The sequence below is a fragment of the Cotesia typhae genome, unplaced genomic scaffold (assembly GCF_013202065.1).
Source record: "Cotesia typhae breed Kobodo isofemale line unplaced genomic scaffold, CoteBio_Ctyphae contig_123, whole genome shotgun sequence".
NCBI classification, from domain to species: domain Eukaryota; kingdom Metazoa; phylum Arthropoda; class Insecta; order Hymenoptera; family Braconidae; genus Cotesia; species Cotesia typhae.
Genome location: NW_027423715.1, coordinates 3652867 through 3671826, shown reverse-complemented (window position 1 = coordinate 3671826; position 18960 = coordinate 3652867). Strand labels below are relative to the sequence as shown.

General features: G+C 28.0%; 1 protein-coding gene across 1 annotated transcript in view; it reads left to right on the top strand.

The window, feature by feature from the left end:
• LOC141534293 (putative G-protein coupled receptor CG31760) overlaps positions 1-18960 on the top strand; it is a 29907-nt gene extending 10947 nt beyond the window's left edge. The window contains exons 4-11 of the mRNA XM_074253564.1: positions 2477-2677; positions 9410-9478; positions 9881-9990; positions 13219-13433; positions 14265-14403; positions 15087-15192; positions 15349-15516; positions 16551-18960. Of these exons, the coding sequence (XP_074109665.1) occupies positions 2477-2677; positions 9410-9478; positions 9881-9990; positions 13219-13433; positions 14265-14403; positions 15087-15192; positions 15349-15516; positions 16551-17186 (1644 nt within the window). The 3' untranslated portion in view covers positions 17187-18960. The remainder of the gene's footprint in view (positions 1-2476; positions 2678-9409; positions 9479-9880; positions 9991-13218; positions 13434-14264; positions 14404-15086; positions 15193-15348; positions 15517-16550) is intronic.

Sequence of the window (18960 nt, the reverse complement as noted above, 5' to 3'; positions counted from 1 at the left end):
CTGAGCAATAAAAGCTAATCCCTTAATCCATTTGGGCTCCCAGCCTCAAGTGTGTTACACTCCGAACTTTCCACTTCATTGGAACATATCTGAGAAGAAAGGAAGGAAACTTTTGTGATTTCATCTACTCGAGAAGCCTCTCGTGGATTAGTCACATCAAACTTTTCCAGATTTATATATATATATATATATATATATATATATATATATATATATATATATATATATATTACTTATTATTAACGTTACTTACTATTACTTTCTCTATATTATATTAGTTCTCTGATATTCCAAAAGTTACCGAATAATCAAAGTTTCCCACGTGTCGATAATATTTATGAGGTTGAATTTAATTGATAAAAAGGTTGATTAATTTTTATGAATAAAAACTGATCGATAATTTTTCATAGAAAAATTTTTCAATCGAAAAAATAATCCCCTCAATTTAAATTTAGTTTCTTTGAACATTTTGTCGATGTGAATTATTCGACAATTAAATTTATTATTTCAACTTGTCAAAATTCATGTGAATTGACCGGTATTTTTCTGCAAATTAGTCATTATTTAATTAATCATACATATCGCAATGTATATATTTAATTGCAAAATATCTATTCAACTGACTTTATCAATAATGTAGTTAATTGACAAAATTTTCACCAGTAGAAATTAATCGTCAATTAAAAAAAAAAAAAAATGAAAAAATACCGCATGTGGATATAATTATATCAATAATTGTATGTAAATTGCTAGAATAACTGTTTGATTAAATGAAATATTGAATCATTGACAATATTATTAATTTACGTTCTAAAAATCCTGCGGCAATAATTTAGTATATTATACTAATTAAATATTTATTCATTTAAATTTATTTGTATCGAAGATCAAATTAAAATGGCATATTTTATAATTATTCTACCGGTCAATAGATCATAATAATTAAATATATTTAAAGTTGATAATTTATAAGGGAATATTTGTTGAAATGACTTTTTCGTTTTTGTATTCGTTTTGTATAAAAAAGCAAGCAGGATGTCCTCGAGCGAAATATAATATCGACACAATACAAGATAGAACTATAAACGAAAATTTTTTCATCTCGACACGTCAAACACTTGCGAAAAATATTTCGGTATTGCCTCGGGAAGTGCTGGTAGTTTTTCAAGCTTTACTAACGAACCGTTGGAATAAATAATAAAAATATTTTCATCATAAATTTTTACGAGAAAATTATTAAATGTAAATATTTATTAAAAAAAATTTTTTATTTTTAATAGCAGTAATAAATATCAGTTTTAATTCTTTGTTATAAAATTTTCACTCGTTATTTGATCACGATACCGTGCAAAATATTCTAAAGGGTCAGCTGGTAGTTCATAATATCATTTGTTTGGTATTTAACTTGTAATTTTAATTTTAACCTATTATATAAATAATTATAAATGTTAAATATCCCTTATAAACATATTATGGCGAATAAAAAAGCGGAACAGCTAAATATGAACGGATAATATCATGGAATAATAGTTATACTCATTCTCATTAATAATATCAAGTTGTAAACTCTATTATCGTAGATATTTAGCGTTAAAAAATGTAAATACAGCCGATAACAGAGTACGTGAGGCAAAATAATTACACTGTTGTCCGGCATTGTGCTGTTGTGGTGGAATACAACTAAACTACAGTCGCATGAACCAGAGAAGCTTTCGTGATAGGATGTTTAATGAATATACGTGAGTATCCGACCGCCGGATATAGTGCTGGAGGGACACAGGTCAAATGAGTTATAATTTATGAATCTTAAGCGGTGGTTTTACGAGTTAGAGTTCGCCCGAAATATTTATCGCAGAAAGAGACACAAAATCTCCGATTCATTTTCACTCACTTTAATAAAATAAAACATATTAATCCCGCAATTGAAACTGATAAATAATTTTATTTGATCCTGAAACTTAAGCTCCCTTTAGATTTTTAATAAATAAAATTTTGCTTTATTAAATAATAACTTGGGTTAAACTGCACTGTACTGTCTTAACTATTGACGTTTTTAAAGATATAAGCTCATTTTGATATTACACTCATCAAGAGCTTTCATTTGAGCACCCACATGTATTTTTATATATTTTTCATATATACATATATATAATATATATAAATATATAAAATATATGAAAAATTGATGTGGGTATTCAAATGAAAGTTCTTAAATAGTGTAACGTCAGGATGAGCTTATATATTTAAAAATATTAATAGTTCACGAGATCTAAAAAAAAAAAATTAAAATTTTGATCCAGATTTTTTTTAATAAAAAAAAAACAAGCTATAGAGTAATCTTTTCTCTGTTACTGTTGTTGGTTAATACAATAACAAAATAGAGACCAGAATAGTTGTAATGGTAAGGAGACACAAGGCCTGAGAACAAATGTTATTCCAGTCGGGAAATAATTAATTATTTAAATTGTTTCCACAGGGCGAGCACAGCCAGTACTCGATGGACGGAGTTTTCGAGTGTCTTCCGTGTGCAGAGGGCTGTGAGTACTGCGAAAACGGGTCTCCGTGTGTGGTATCCTTAAATTGGCTTATGAGGACGGCGCTGCTTATTCTGGAATGTTGTGTCATAGCGTGTCTCCCGGTTGTTATCCTTTTCACGTGGAAATATGGAAATGTTAAGGTCAGTCTGCTCACATCCATTCTACATTTATATATTTATATATTTATATATCATATATACATTTAGATATTTATACATTCATACACACTGACTTATGCATATGCTTATTTTTAATTCACGCCAGCTCCGGCGTCTAATGTTTGCTTTTATCAAATATCCACTTGATGCCTACCTTGTTTTTTCTATCCAGCTATAGCTAGATATATGGCATAGATATATGGCCTGTGTATTCCAGTCCGGTGTCCGGTTACTTCGTCAAACTTACTCCAGTCGGCTATAGATTTCCGAATACTAATTTGCTTTAACTAACTTTATTATAGCTTTATTAACAACTCTGCTTCTGATAGTGTAAATATTATTCAATTTATTAAATTTGTTAGACAAGTTTGCAATGCAATGTAATCTAATTTTGCCAACGGGTTTGTTTTTTTTTTATTATTATAAAATTGATGACTTAATTAATAAAGCTTTTTTATTTCCATGATAAATATTTATTGTAATTTTATAAAATAAATTTTTTACATATTTAAATTATTTTTAAAAAATATTTTAAATATAATTAAATTAAAAAAATCTAACATTTCACGGTTCTGATTAAAAAAAAAATTTATTTAATTGTTTATAGTCCTAACCAGTAGCTTTTATCGATAACCAGTATATAATCCATCTAAAGAGTTGATAGGTGATGAATTTTATTTGATTATTAAACGAGTCAAGGTTCCCTAATTAACCTTGGTGAGTTTAGATTCGCGAGTCCGATACCACGCGATTGTTCTAAAAGTGCTTACCGAAACTTAATACTTTTCCTCACAAATTAATCATTAAATCCTATCCTTTATTTGTTCTCAACTAGCAATTTCCGGTTATTAAATAACCGGTATTAACATACGTTACTTTTCACTTTTATCCATGAGGAAAAATACTGGAGAATTATGCCGACAGAGAATAGAACCGTTGAGTGATGAAATTTTTTAGTTCACTCAAAATTGGCTTTACGATGTAGAATATTAAAATAAATGGTGCATCGGAGCGAATTGATACACGAATGCGGATTCTACAAAGGGGATTTTAAAATAAAAAAAAATATATGTGGGATTACGTTGGAAGGATTTTTTTATTTTGTCAGTAACTGTTCCTGATTTTTTGTTGAATTTAAGTAATCGGAGGTATATCTCTCACAGTCCATCCATGGACTCACTGGACGGTTTGGTTGGATGTACATTGTGTACTGGTTGAATTAATTCCGGTAATTCACAGTTGACCACACACAGCGGTGGCAACTACTGGGATATGTCAGAACCAGAAAACTCGCTGGTTGATACTGTTAAAAAATAAATAAAATAAATATAGTTAAGTCGGTGAGGTTTCTCGAGAGTTATGTCATTGGCGAGTAGAGAGGTAAGCTTTTTTCCGAGTTTTCCTTTGCTTTACTTTCTTCAGAGTCCAACGAGAAAAAGACAATGTAAGAGGACCGGTACTTTATAAGCAGTTACAGTCCACTGGACAAATACATTGTCTTATTTCATTTTACTTTATCTAGTAAGGATATATATTTTTTTCCTGTTCAATCGTTTGGAATTGTTGCGCTGAAATATACATGGAAATTATTTCAAAGTGTATTGCTTTTTTCTTTGTATTATTTTCTTGATTGAAAGCACAATCGTAGACATACATCCTGAGGAAAAATAATAAATTTAAACAATTAAGAAATTTAAAAAGTGCAGCGGTGAATTTATGTGTCTAGTGTTGAGCCAACAAAAAATTTCACTGGTCTAGATGTTTTTAAGAAGCATTTTCTTGGGTATGACAGCTCCTTTTGTCACACTTTTTACTTATAGAATTACCGGGCGAACAATTGCTTTCTTCAGAGGAGAGTGACGAAAAAGTCTCGGTAATGTAATGGGTGAGTGAAGGGAAATGGAAATCGAAATGCAAATTGCAAATTGTTAAGCAGAACTTGACAATCCGTTTCTCTCATTACATTGTAATTGGAAATTTTGTGTAATACGGTTTCAGGTTTGGAGTTTCGATCGCCCGGTAATTTATTGAAAAACTTTTTTTCACCCTTTTTAGTCGGAAAATATTACAGTTTTCTCGGGTACTTGTTAATGCTACATCAATTCTTTACTTGGTATGATTAATGGCGCCCCTAGAAACAAGTTTTATAATAATTCTTAATAAGCGAAACTTTTTTAAAGTTTTAAATAATAAATAATGTTGAATACTGAAGCTTGAAGCGACGTGAACTCATTAAATTTGGAAAAAAATTTTACACAGATTAGTGATATATTTTATGATGTGCAAAGAGTATAATTTGTTGAACTGAAAAAAATATGAAAATATTTGAGGATTTAGAAGTAAATCGTTAAAAAATATCGAAAGTTATTTGATGCTTCAGAAAATCGTATATGGATAGAAATTTTTAATAAAAATTATTGTGGTAATTACGCAACTTCTGATTCGTTAAAATTAGAAAATAAAAATTTATTGACAGAATTTTGAAAATTAAAAAAAAAAATTCCTAAGTTATTAATTAAAATAATATTTACTGAATTTTTATTAAAAAACAATTAATAGAAATATTTTTATTATTTTTTTTAATTGTAATATTAATTAATTAGTCAATAAAAACCTTCCTAAAATTTTTTTTTAATAATATTTTTTATTGGAAATTTCTCTCCGTTATTATTATTAAATTTTTAGATTAAAATTTTTCTAATTTTTGTAAAAATAATTTTTTAAACTATAAAATTAATTTTTTAATTTTTTTTCCGCGTCTATGCAGCCAATCCAAATTATTAAATGAATATTAAATTTATTAATAATTAAGAAATATTGAACAGGTAATGAGATTATCTGTTAACTATTAAGTAGAGGATTAAAGGAACAAATCTGATGAAAAGTTAAAGGACAAATCGTGAATGCATGTACAAAGACGGTGTTATGTAAAAGTAAGTTTTACGAGCATGGTGTCGCAATAATTAATGTTAGCTCACGCTTCTTGAAATTGAAAAGCCGGTCTAGCACGAAAGGTTTGTCTCTGAATAATGCTGGTGCACTTGGCTGCATTACACGTTACAAGTAACGTCTAACAAAGCTTAGTAGAAGAAGGGGGGGGGGGAGAGAAACAAATACACCAAACATTTAATCTACACATGCATCCGGTTGCCGCTGATAATTTAATTGCTCTTAATAAAAATAAAAGTTTACTTCTTCGGGTCTTAGAGAGTGACCTGAAATCGATTCGGTCTTTCAATATTTTTTTAGTTTATTTAAGAATATATTTAGATAGTGCATACTCTCCCTGAGAATTTAATTAAAGAAAAAGTTAACCTGAGCGAATTAAAAAGTTTCCGTCTTCAATTAATCACGTTTCTAATTATCCTTTCTTTATTGAATTCTCTGTTAATCTTCTATTATTCTGTTTTTTTTTTAAATAACCGATATTTTTTACGGAAACTTTTCACCCAGTTTCTCGAGCCACCAGCTTGTCCTACTTATTTCTTGTCTTTTTAAATTTAATCTTGCTAAATAATCGATACAATGGATAATTTAAATCTAAAAAACATTATTTGTACTTGAATATATAATTAATATAACTTTTGATTATAACTGAAATTGAATTCCTGGGTTAAATTTTATGCCAAGAGTATTCAATTATTGTAAAAAAAATTTACCCCAGGCTAAATCAGATACTCAAAGAAACTCTCTTGGTTTATAAATTTTTTTATTCAGATTTAACCATTTATTTAATTTAAATATCATTTATTTTTTTGCTATTTTATTGGAAATTTTTTTTTACAAATTTACATCGTTTCTCTAATTATTTATAATAGAATTTTTTTTTCAAAAAAAATTGTAACATTAAAAATTTTATTTTATTAATTTTATGACTTATTTTATGATATATTTTATTAAGTTCTTATGACTTTAAGACCGCGAATTATTTCTTTCAACTCTCGATAAAAATTTTAAATTAAAATTATTTAAAAAAAATAAAAATTTAAAATTTAATAAAAGCAGTCTCATTTACATGAAAGAAATTAAAACTGAGTCTATGCGTCGTGACATTATAAAAACAATAAGTAATAAAAATAAACGACACATAAGCTGTAATAAAAGATAATGCTATGCAGAGTCCTCTGGGAAATTTAGTGGAATGTCAAGGCTTCCAATAATTCATTCCTGTAAATAAACAATCTGTAAAAGCGATTATTTTTAAAAATAAAAATTTCCGGGATGATCTAAATGGTAATTGGTAATTGCAATTATAACGGAGGGGAAGAGGAAGAAAAATACACAGATAGGAAAAAAACAGAGACAATAAATATGAATGAAGGTAAATTTAAAAAAGTAAGTAGAGTAAAAAATTAAAAGTCTCTTGTGGATAGAGTTGATCGCGGTTCGACAATGAACTTGGAGGAAAATCGTTTTACATTGCTGATAGCATCCTATTGTGTCGAGAGGGCTCTCATCGTTCGTCACTACTCGACTTCGGCTTCCAGCTAATAAGTTCAGTAGGAAGCCACCTGCTCTCGGCTGGCTCCGCAGTCTCGGATAGTTTCCGGTTAACGTACTTTTTTCTCTTTTGCCCTTTATCCATCTTCCAGCTTCCAGCTTCCAGCTTCCAGCTTCGAGCTTCCCTTTTCCCGCTGGTCCGCTATTTACTTTCTTTTTCATTACACACCCAACTACAACTCTCACACTCCCGAACGGGCTTAAACTTTTTTTACTATTTTTTTATTTCGTATGGCGGCTTTCGAGAAACTCACTCGGGATATAAGTGAGCTCCGGTAACATCTGAGTGATCTTTGAACTGTGATAGCTGCTCTGTGCATCAATGAGATTCTCTTGTACTTTTTTTATATCGTCATATAATATTGAACCTCTTATACTTTTATTGCTGCTTCTGAATTCACGATAAATTTAACAAGGTTAAAAAATTTTGTGAATTCAACCTAGGGTTTTCTTTCATTTGGAAATAAATTTTAATTTTATCATAAATTATTTATTTTTTTTTTTTTTTTAATTTTAATACTTTAATGCGTAAGAAATTTTTTAAATTCAAAATTTTTTTCCATTCTTTACAGATCAATTTTTAATTTGACTTAATATTTCTACAAAAAAAAAATTTTAACTTAAAAATTTTTCAGCTCATATTTTTAATTATTAAAAAATAAAATCATTAAGAATAATTAAAATTGGAATTAATTATAATTTATAAGTGTGTAAACACTTAAAAACTAACATATGAATTACGGCAAGTATTGTTGATACAATGGTCGATTAATTATAACTGATACGTGTTTTGATTTGAAGTTAACTGAGGTGTACATATGATGTTTGATGTATCTACATTCGAAATGGATTACACTTCGAAGTTATTTATACACGTAATGAACATTCGTCAAACTAATATGAGTTTGACGCACGTCTGCTGGCATTAACAAAATTATTGTTTGACTACTCTCGAGTGCACTCACATATCAGCTGTATTCTGGGGCAGATCATAATGCAACCTATCAAATCAGGGATGTCACCGAATTTACTCTCGCGTAATATAACCCGGAGAATGTCGACGTCATTTATTTCCAATTATTATTACACTGACATCCATATATATTTATACGCATAAATTACAAGTTAATTATCAAAATATTAGACATCTAGGACTTATTTACGAGCCAGTTAGCCAAGCGATTTATGGTCACAGTATCGTTAAAAGTAACCCATGCACAACTACTTTTACAATGAAAAATATGTTATTTAATAGGCTAAATTTAAATTTTTATTTTGGGAATTTATTAGACGTTTAATTTACGCCTTTATTCGTGAGAGTTATCTTCAATCCTAAGGATATAAATTCTGACCACCGTACACTTTATGTTTTACTCTATTGTAGATACTGTTTGTTATTTTTCGTTCGAGAATTTTACATTTTAATTTATATGTTTAAAAATAATTTTATTTCAACAATAAAATAAATTTTTCGAATTAATTTTTTACAATAAATATTAATTTAAAAATTTTATATTTTGCATTAATAATTTCTATTAAAATAAATTATGATCAAATTATTGAGATAAAAAATTAAAAAAATAAATCAAATGTAATTCCTGATTAATTTAATTAAAAAAAAAAATGTTTTCATAAAATTAATTAAAAGAAAAAAGTAAATTTTACTCGATTAAAAATAAAAGCTTTTAAAAAAATCAAACAATCGGAGCTAAAGTGAATATTAATTGATATGAAATTAATTGAATTCTTGAGTTGGGTATAAAGGGTCAATAAAATGACCAAGAGACATAATTATATATAGCATGGACTGTAGTATCGAACGACGACAGTAAACCCCGTCAGGTAATTCTACTCCCTGGTACTGGGAGTAGTACAAACTAGAATAGAACAGAAGCTCTACTTGTTGACCACACGACCGTAGCCGTGGCCATAGCCGTAGCCGTACTACCAGTCAGTTCAATTTCCTTCAATTATTTACCATACCGCCGGGTGAAATCGATACCCCTGGATATATATATATATATATATATATATATATATATATATATATATATATAATATCTATTATGCATGCATATATATAATCGCTGATTTGAAGAAACTAAAATATCTGGAGAACCGGTCATTTATCGATTCCCGTTCGCTGAAAATAAAACAAAGCCGGCTTGTTTTCCCCGAAACGATTATCATTTAAATTTAAAACTAAAATTCCAGGTGGTGAAAGCTGCCAGTCCGGTTCTGCTGCGTGTCATTGTTCTCGGGGCATTTTTCATTTACTTCACAGTGAGTACATATTAAATTTTTTATCAAATATGTTTGTTTATCCGGCTGGAGAACTGTTGAAAAAGTAATAATCCTCGAAAGCTCATTCGGAGTCACAGACCGAACCCGTTATTTTATTTCAAATTTTTGAAATATCTTTACCGTATTTACAAGCCCCAGTAATAATACTCAATAAATCCTTTATATTTAAAATATATTATGGAATATTAGCATTCTCCTGACTTTTATTGATAATCGCTAGGCATGAAATTTTTTAATATGAATATCTATTAAATGTTTGATTGAAAAATATATTTTGCTTGATAAAAAAAAAAAAAAAAAAAAAAAAAATTATAGCTCGAGATCAAAAAGTCCATTGGAATTTTTAATAAAAAATTTTTTTAACGAATTTCAAATTTTCAGACAATTGTGATGTACCCCCGTCCGAATGTGGTGACTTGCACGGTCCGCGTTTGGCTCAGGGAAATCGGATTTTCCCTTACTTATGGCGCTTTGATGCTCAAAACCTGGAGGTATGTAAAGATACATTAAAAAAAAAATTATCTTGAATTAAGAGAAAAATTTTTGAAGCCATAAATTATAAAATAAGAAGAATCTCGTTTTATTTTTAAATATTAATTCATAATAAACCTTCTTAATTTTTTTTTCGTACTTAAAAATAAATTCAAAAGAGTCGGATTATTTTTTTATAGAAAAAAAAAAATTACTTGAATGAAAATAAAAGACATTTCTGGGGATTCTATTCAACGTCTTGCAAAAATACGAAAGCTTAAAAAAAATACTCCATTGAAAAAAGCTAATTATTTTGAGAAAAAAAATTTTATTTGACCCATTTTTTGATAGAGCAGAAAAAATTTAATAAGTTGCGATAAATGTTTATTTAGAATTTTATTTAAGAGGAAATAAAAAAGCTATAAAGCTCGAGATATCTGAGAAGACAAGAGTAACCAATTCGTCGGGGAAATAATAGACGCAATGGTGCATTAACTTGGAGATAAAATACTCATGAATTCAACTGGCATAGTAAAATGTAGACTTGAATGTAATATAATATAATATAAATTATGAGAGCAAAAGTGAAAGAGCAGAGTGCGATACGTCTAAAGACACTTGACTTGAATTTCTTGAACTGAGCCCATTATTAGGGTATTTAGTGCGATCTTCCTTTCAAGTTCTGAGAGAGCAATTCTATGTCAAAAGGTGCCGACCCAGGGAATAAAATTAAAAAAATAGTTAATAATATAATTGTAAACTGTACCGAGAAAATAAGAATTGCAAGGAAAAGCACAGCCGACTTCATAATTATTCATCAACTATCCTTTGAGTTTCGCCACATAGTAGAGACGTATTTTGCCGAGACCTGAAGAAAATTTATAATTCGCAGCTCAGTGTCACGCATATGTAATTAACTTCACATGATTTTTTTTATAAAAATTTTTTTTTTTATTTTTTTACAACTCTGAAGGGTAAAAAATTTTAATTTAAATTTATTTTTAATTTTTGTTGGGAAAATATTTATTTTTTTTATTAAATTGCGCGGGTTGAAACACTGGAATGAAAATAAATATAAATTATTGAGTTTTATTACGAATCAGATAATAAAATATATATATATATATATATATATATATATATATATATATATATATATATATATATATATATATATATATATATATATATATATATATATATGTGGAAAATAATGGTATAAATATATAAAATAAATATGAATAAAAAAATTCTATCAAAAGAATGGAGATAAATAACTTGTAACGTTCCGACAGGGAATTGAAGTGAATTTTATTATTTTTTCTTATTTTATTTAAACGTTTAATAGAATTAAAATTATTATTATTATTATTGTTAAATATAAAATTAGGAAAATTTAAATAAGTTGATAAAGTCGCGGACTGAATAAAACAGAATTGTAATTTGTGAAATTTTTAATTTAAAATTACCAAATTAGTAAAATATAAATGAAAGTTTAAATAAAAAGGGACAATGTAGTTTTATGAGGACATTTAAATTCATGGTGGGTCTGATTGCAGCGAACTATAAATGTAAATATAAATTACTGTGGTAATATAATCTATATAGATATATATCATTATTATCATTGTTATGTGTGGTTTGTTGGAAAAACTCGTCGGTTATTTGGGAGGAAAAACGTATTCGGGATAGAGTGTCAGGCGGGTATAAATAATAAAGAGGAGGGGGGACTACTATAAGCCCATTTTATTATGTCTCGGGTTTTTGACATCCCTCGTGCGTTTTGGTACTCCTGCCACGGTAATAACTTCCCCGGTTGACGGACGGAAGAGAGGGCAGAAATTAAAATGAGAAAATGTGTCTGTGAGACGAAGATGATCGATTGACAGTTGGTTCAAAGGGTGAGGAGTTACTTGTTACTTTTCGGGGAATTTTGCGAGTCAGTAAGGAATATTTATTGAAATTTTTTGAATATTTAAACCAGGGGTTAATGCTCTCGGGGCTTTTTTTGATGAAAAAGAGAATTAAAATAAAATTCTGTAGAAAAGTTTTAATTTTTGGATAAATTTATTTGTAAGAAAATATTTTTTAACTTGGAAGAATTAAATAGACTTTTTTTTTTTAATTTTTTTAGTAAAAAAAAAAAATTTGAAAATTTATAAAAAATTTTATTTTAGCATCAAAAATATATAAAAAAATTTTTTAAGCAAAAGAAACGTCATTTTATTTATTTTAAGTAATAAAGAATACAATAATACTGAAAAAAAATATTTTAAGGAATTTTTAAAGATTTAAAAAAAAAAATTGTTAATTTACATTTTTTTATCAAAAAGTTCAATTAAATATTTATTATTAATTAATATATTATTTATATTATTAATCAAAATTTATAAAACAGCTGATGAAGCTTATGAAATATTAAAAAATTCTTGCATAGCGTTGTTGACTATATTAGAAATGAAATAAATGCAAAAGCAAAAACTAAGATATGAAAAAATTAATAGTTAGTGATTTATGAAGTTAGTGGGTAGTACTGACGTTAATTTATTACTAAAGTAAATCGAATTTCAGTGAAAGTTAGAGGGGCGATATCTTTAAAGCCATTTCGCCCGCCGGCACTGGTAATCAATTAACTGACAGTAACAACGTTACCGGTGATAATCGCGTCACACGTATCGCTGGTTATACTTCTCCTGTCGTAGACTTAACTAATTTTAATTTTATTTTCTTCCCAATATCCTACATCCTGGATTCGACATATTTACGCGATTTTACCCCACCCATCCACCTCTCAACCTCTCCACTCCGTCTAACATGCTAAAACAAATACTCCTTTTGTTATTACTGAGAAAAAAAAAGTATCATAATTAACCAGCAGACTGTTTGCTTCCGAAGATAAATATTATCGCGTTTTGTATTATAAAAAGCTTTCGATTTTCAGGGATTTATTTTAATCAGAGATAAAAGTTCGATGTTGATTTTATTCATGTTCAAATAATGGATTGGTTGTTTGTTGTACTGAAAAAAATTGGACTAATTAACTTTATTTTTGGCATTTATTTTTTCGATGAAAAATTTATCAATATTGATATTTATTTATTGCAATATTTTGTTCATTGAATTTTTTATTTTTTAAATGAATTATTTATATACAGAAAAAAATTTTTAATTATTTTTGAAGCAAAAAAAATATTTTTTTTTATCAAGAAAATTAATTTTAAAAAATTAATAAAATTTTTTTATTATAGAATATCAGTGATATTCCGAGTAAAATCAGCAAAAGCAGTAAAAATAACAGACATGAACTTATTGAAACGTCTGGGGATAATAGTCACGATATTCACCGTCTTTCTGGGAATTCGTACAATCGTTGCACCGCCGGTTGTTATCGTCGGCCGAACTGCTGATGATCTCAAAGCCTATTTATGTAAAACAGACTGGTGGGACCATAGTTTTACTACACGTAAGTTATTATGTAATTTACCTTTTTTTACTCTGAGAATAAATTATTTGGATCTCAGAACGGCCAAAAAAAAAAAGTACTTTATTTTTTTAATTAAATTACTAGTCAATAAATAACCTAGTAGAGTTATATAATTAATGTAAAACCAAACATCACTAAAATGGATATTCACAGAGCTGTTTCGTGCAACAAGTGCGTCCATAAAATCGTTTGCTGATTCCATCGGGTAATAAGAGAGATAAAAAACATTAACTGCACTGCAATAATGTTCATTAACTTTCAGGATTATTATTACCTCGAGAAAGTTTATTTTTTTTTTTTTTTTTTTTCATTTTAAAATCTGTAATTTAGATAAAATGATTATTCTTTTTTTGCAAAATCCATTAGAGCATTTAATTACCTCAATAGAATAAAATTGGTGCCTTTGTAAAAATTTAATTCGAATTTTTATTTTCTGTATAATTAATTTACCTTCTGTATAATTTCTCGGAGGCACAAAACTCCAAGAAAAGACACTGTTATTTTATTAAATATTTTTCATTACTGGTTTTAAAGTAAAGATCATAAAACTCTGAAAGTTCATTATTATTTTAATATTAAAAATAACTTAATAAGTTAGTAACCTTGGAGTATATTTTTAATCAATTTTAATCTCAATCTGTCAGAATCTTCAGACTCGTCGCTTTATCCTTGGTCTTGATTATAATTAAATTAATTAAAGACATTGTAAGTTTTAAGATAAAAAGTCTTTGATTGTAAGAACTTTTGGTCTTCCTCAGAATATATTTATTGTGACCGGAATTAAAACAATAATTTAACTTTATATTTCAGTGGAAGTAATGTTTCTAGTCTGGGGAATAAGACTCTGCATTGTTGTCAGGAAAGCTCCCTCGGAGTTCAATGAAAGTAGATTCATTTCAATGGCTATTTACAATGAATTCTTACTCTCTGTATTTTTAAATGTTTCAATGTAAGTACTGTTATTTATTAAAAGAAATCTTTTTAAAAGTTATCAATAAAAATAAATTATTTGATATAAGCAAAGTAAAATCAATAAAATTATAGTAAAGTTACGGAAACCACGACGTGAAAACAATTAACACACGTTGACCACTTGATTATGTTCTAAAATCTAAATTAACTGGATAACCGATACAAGAATTTTATACTTCCTGAAAGGCAAATTAAATTAGTTTATTATGCAATTTGTAACACCTTGGGGAGTTTATTTAGTCACCGATGTAAATGTTTCATTTTAACGAGCAATATTCATGTGGGTTCAATAACAATAATTACAACTAGTCATATTGATTCCTAATTATTCATAAAAGTAATAATAATAATTTATGTTATTGCGATATTAAAAAAAAATTGATCCAAGAAAATTTATTCAAGTCAAAAAATTTAATTTTTGATAAAAATCAATTTTTTTGTCTTGAGAAAATTTCTCTCTTGCTCCAAAAAATTAAATATCTTGTTAATAAATTTTTATAAATATTTTTATTTATTATAAAAAAGTTTTTAATAATTTATTCATATCTTTGATATTTTAGACAGAATATTAAAATAAAACGCAAAACATGAAAAATTTTTATTATTAATTTTTACAAGGTAAATTTTTCTAATAATAATTTTTAAATACTTAAAAAATAGGTTGTTCCTCCAGTCACCGGCAAATCCCGACCTGATGTACATAATATTCTTCTGTCACACTCAGCTGACAGTGACGCCGCTTTTGGGGCTAATTTTCGGCAGCAAGGTAAAAAAAAAAAAAAGAACCCTTAAAGATATTTTTATTGATTGGCCGAAAAAAATAAACAGACCGAATGGAATATCCTTGTCCCTTTATTCTATTTACTCAGGACTTTCCTGTTGACGAAGCAAATCAGTAAATTTGTTGTAATTTGTATGACAGGCGTACGTCGTATTTCGCGGTGGTGGGAAAGAAGACGCTATTGGGAAGCTTCCGGGTGCAACGGGTAAATTTATTGGCAAGACGTGTCGAGCGCAAGCATCCAGCAACCAAACGAACTCTATTTCTCTGCAACAGGCCAATTTCACAGAGGAAGGTGACGGAGTTATGGTAAGAAACATTTAACACGACTTCTTTACTCCCCGGCTCTTTTTGTTTCTACTTGCTGCTGATATATACTTCTGTACGTACACCTACTTTAAAGTTTAAGCAATTTAGTAGGTACACAGCCTTTAGGTATATATAACGCCTAACACAACACAGTAGTTGTTAGAATACAATGTATTTGTAAACCACAAGCAAGAGGTAACGAACCACGCCTCGTTGACTTGATGATTAATTATCATACAAATGCCTGGAGTACTAACATACACTGATTTTATAAATGTTTTTACCTATTATATTATATTGTACTCCTTATTTTTTTCTTTTACACTCACTCTCTTCGTTTCATTCAATTTAATCATCAATTAACTTTACTATCTAATAAAACAATTTTGTTGTAAAACATTTGCCAAAATTTGTCTCAATAAAGTATCCTTTTTTATTTTTTTTTTAATTAAACAAATATTTTATTTGTTGAAAAATAAATTAATTAACAAAATTTTCTTTCAGTATGTTTGAATAATTTAATTCTAATGTAATTTTAACTGACCAAAGGGATGTATTTAATATTTAATGACCAGTAGCTTACAGTATAATTATCCAGACAATGAAACAGGATTGTTTGTTAGAGCTAATGAGCGAAAAATTTATAGAAATATTCTCGAGATTATGGAGTTAGCTTTATTATTTCATTTAAAATACTTATTCTTTAATAATATTATTTTTATTTATTTATTTTTTTTTTTTTTTTTTTGAGTAAACAGAGGATTTGTTTTTGAATAAAAAATTTCAACAGAATAATAAGTAGCTTGCGAGCTTGAAGTGATGGATTTTTTTTTATTGACATTCCGATGTTGAATATTTTTTTATCATTTATTTATATAATACGGGCTTTTTAATTATTTTAAGCTCGCTTCGTAAAATAAAGAGGGTTTACTCTCGGAAAAATAAATAATTCTGAATAAGTTGAATAAATTTTATGGTCATATTAAAAAAAAAATAAATAAATAAATAAATAATAATTTTATTTAAAATTTCAGGAAGAATTTCGTCGCCTTTACACACAATTAGAAATGTTGCGAGAAAAAAATATGCGACTGGGAAACCGTCACTTGGCGGCTAAAATTTTGGCGATGCAAGAAGCGTCGAACCGTTCAATAACCCCGGTACTGAGCATACAGGGCATCTCAGCGACGCTTAAATTAAGTAACTTGAATATAACGACGTCGTCAACACCCACCCCGCCGGCAGTAGTCGAGACAAACGTCAGTAAATTAAACGTCGACGTTTATTACGACAATGGACCCACCAGTGCTAGTGATTGTACGAAAACAAACGGGAAAAAATTAGCAGAGCCAGGAGATTTGATAAATCCGCAAGCCGATAGTTTGTTGATAACTGATTCGGGTAATGAAATTCCTTTTCCTTCGACTTCGGGGCATTTTAAAAATTCTAAAATCATCGAGGGTGACAGGAATATTGATGACGAGCCCCAGGCCAGAGACTCCGCCGACAGAAAGGAGGAAAATATCGGGAATTTGTCGCCCGCTAAAAATAATGAAAATAAAGTTAAGGACAAGGACAGAAATAAAAATAAATCCGGGCATGCCCGCACTCACGCGATCATTATTAATTTAGATGATAAAAGTAGATGCTCCGAAGAAGTTACCGTCTAAGTTACAAGTGTAAGTTTTAAGTAGCGTTTATAATTAACTTGTTAATTAAATACATCAGATTTTAACTTGTACGACAAAAACTTTTTCAAATTCAACTCTTTTTTCTATAAATATTTTTTATTAAACAACCTTGGGGTTAATAATTAACCAATGGCGCAGTAACTAGGCCGAATAATGGTCACTGGTAGTTATTTGTAATTTATTCTCTGCTAAACGCCCAAATTTTTTTTTTTAATTTATTTTTCTAACGATGTGATAAAATTAAAGTGTTTTTTTTTTTTTTTTTTTTTTAAATAAAAGTCGCTTACGCTTGTACACAATTACAGTGACCGCACAACTGACCTTTGCACAAAGTAACCTTGTTACAGAATAACCCCAAAAAATATCCGGCTGGGTCGGATTAAGCACTTGGATTATACAAATTTTTTTTTTTCTTTATTTATATATTTTTTATTAAATTTATTTATTCTTCGCTATGGCTTTTTATGCATGCAGATAAAAGGATTTTTAAAAGATTAATCAATTAATTTTTTTACAATTTATTTAAATGCTTTTTTTTTTTAGATAAAAAAAATTTTTTATTAGTTTAATTTTTTGCAATTGAGCTTTACAGAAAATTTTAATTCAAAAATAAATTTTAATTTAACCATTTAAAATAATCCCTCGCTAATGATAGTAACAACAGTAATAAAGTATTTATTTTCAATTTCGCTAATTAAACCACCATGGTAATTAATTAAAGTGAATAAACTGATATTTTACATGATCAAAATGGTTTCATTAATGATTTACAGGATAGTGGCACGAAATGCGAATATCATTAATAAATTAATCCGCTCGGTATGAAAACATCGTTTTAAACCATTCATATTATCTTTAAATAAATCCCAGCTTGATTAAATTACGTTGATTTAACATTTCCGCATTATCATAATTACAATTAAAATAAAATAATTAATACGCAAACGCTCGTGCTTGTGAAAAGTGTACATACATTAGTTATCGGTATTATTTGTAAATATATAGCGGAATTTTATAATGACCTAAAACGGCTTTACCAAAAATAAATAAAATAAAATAAATAAAATTTGCTTGCTAGCGTATTCGAATTTTTGTATATATTATGTACATAAACCGAATTGTATATATCTGGTCTGTGGACAGTTGATAGTTAAAAATTAAAAACCACATTGACGCCTGCTTAAAGCAAAAACTCTCTTATATATTTGTGAGCGGAAATAATTAATGGAAAAAAATCTGAGTAGAGCAAACTTTATTCGGTCGGACAGGAGTTGCTCAGTTTAGTTTGTTTGTTGAAAGTCTAAATTAAATGACAGCATTGTTGGTGACAGGGCATGTGCTTGTTATAAGTATTATTCATACGTCTATGTATTACATGCAATGTTGAACAGAGAAAGAGAGAAATAAAAGTAAGGTATAGTCTGACCTAGTCTAACTTTGTTCTTCTTCGAATTCGGTTAAATAAACAATTATATACGTCATAGCTTATCACTAACATTAAAGTGACTCATGACTTGGAATTTAAAGAACTACATATAAAATATATTATCGATTGGATAAAATAATCGTGAAAAAATAAAAACTGAGCCCCGTTTTTTTTTTTTTTTTTTCTTTTTAATTTTCATAATTATTTTAGCTGTAAATACATTAAGTGATTGTAAATAATTTTTCTAAATTATTACTGTTGATATTTTTAAATTCGCCGGGTAGAAATTTTTTTTTTTGTTTTGATAATTTTGAAATTTAATATTGA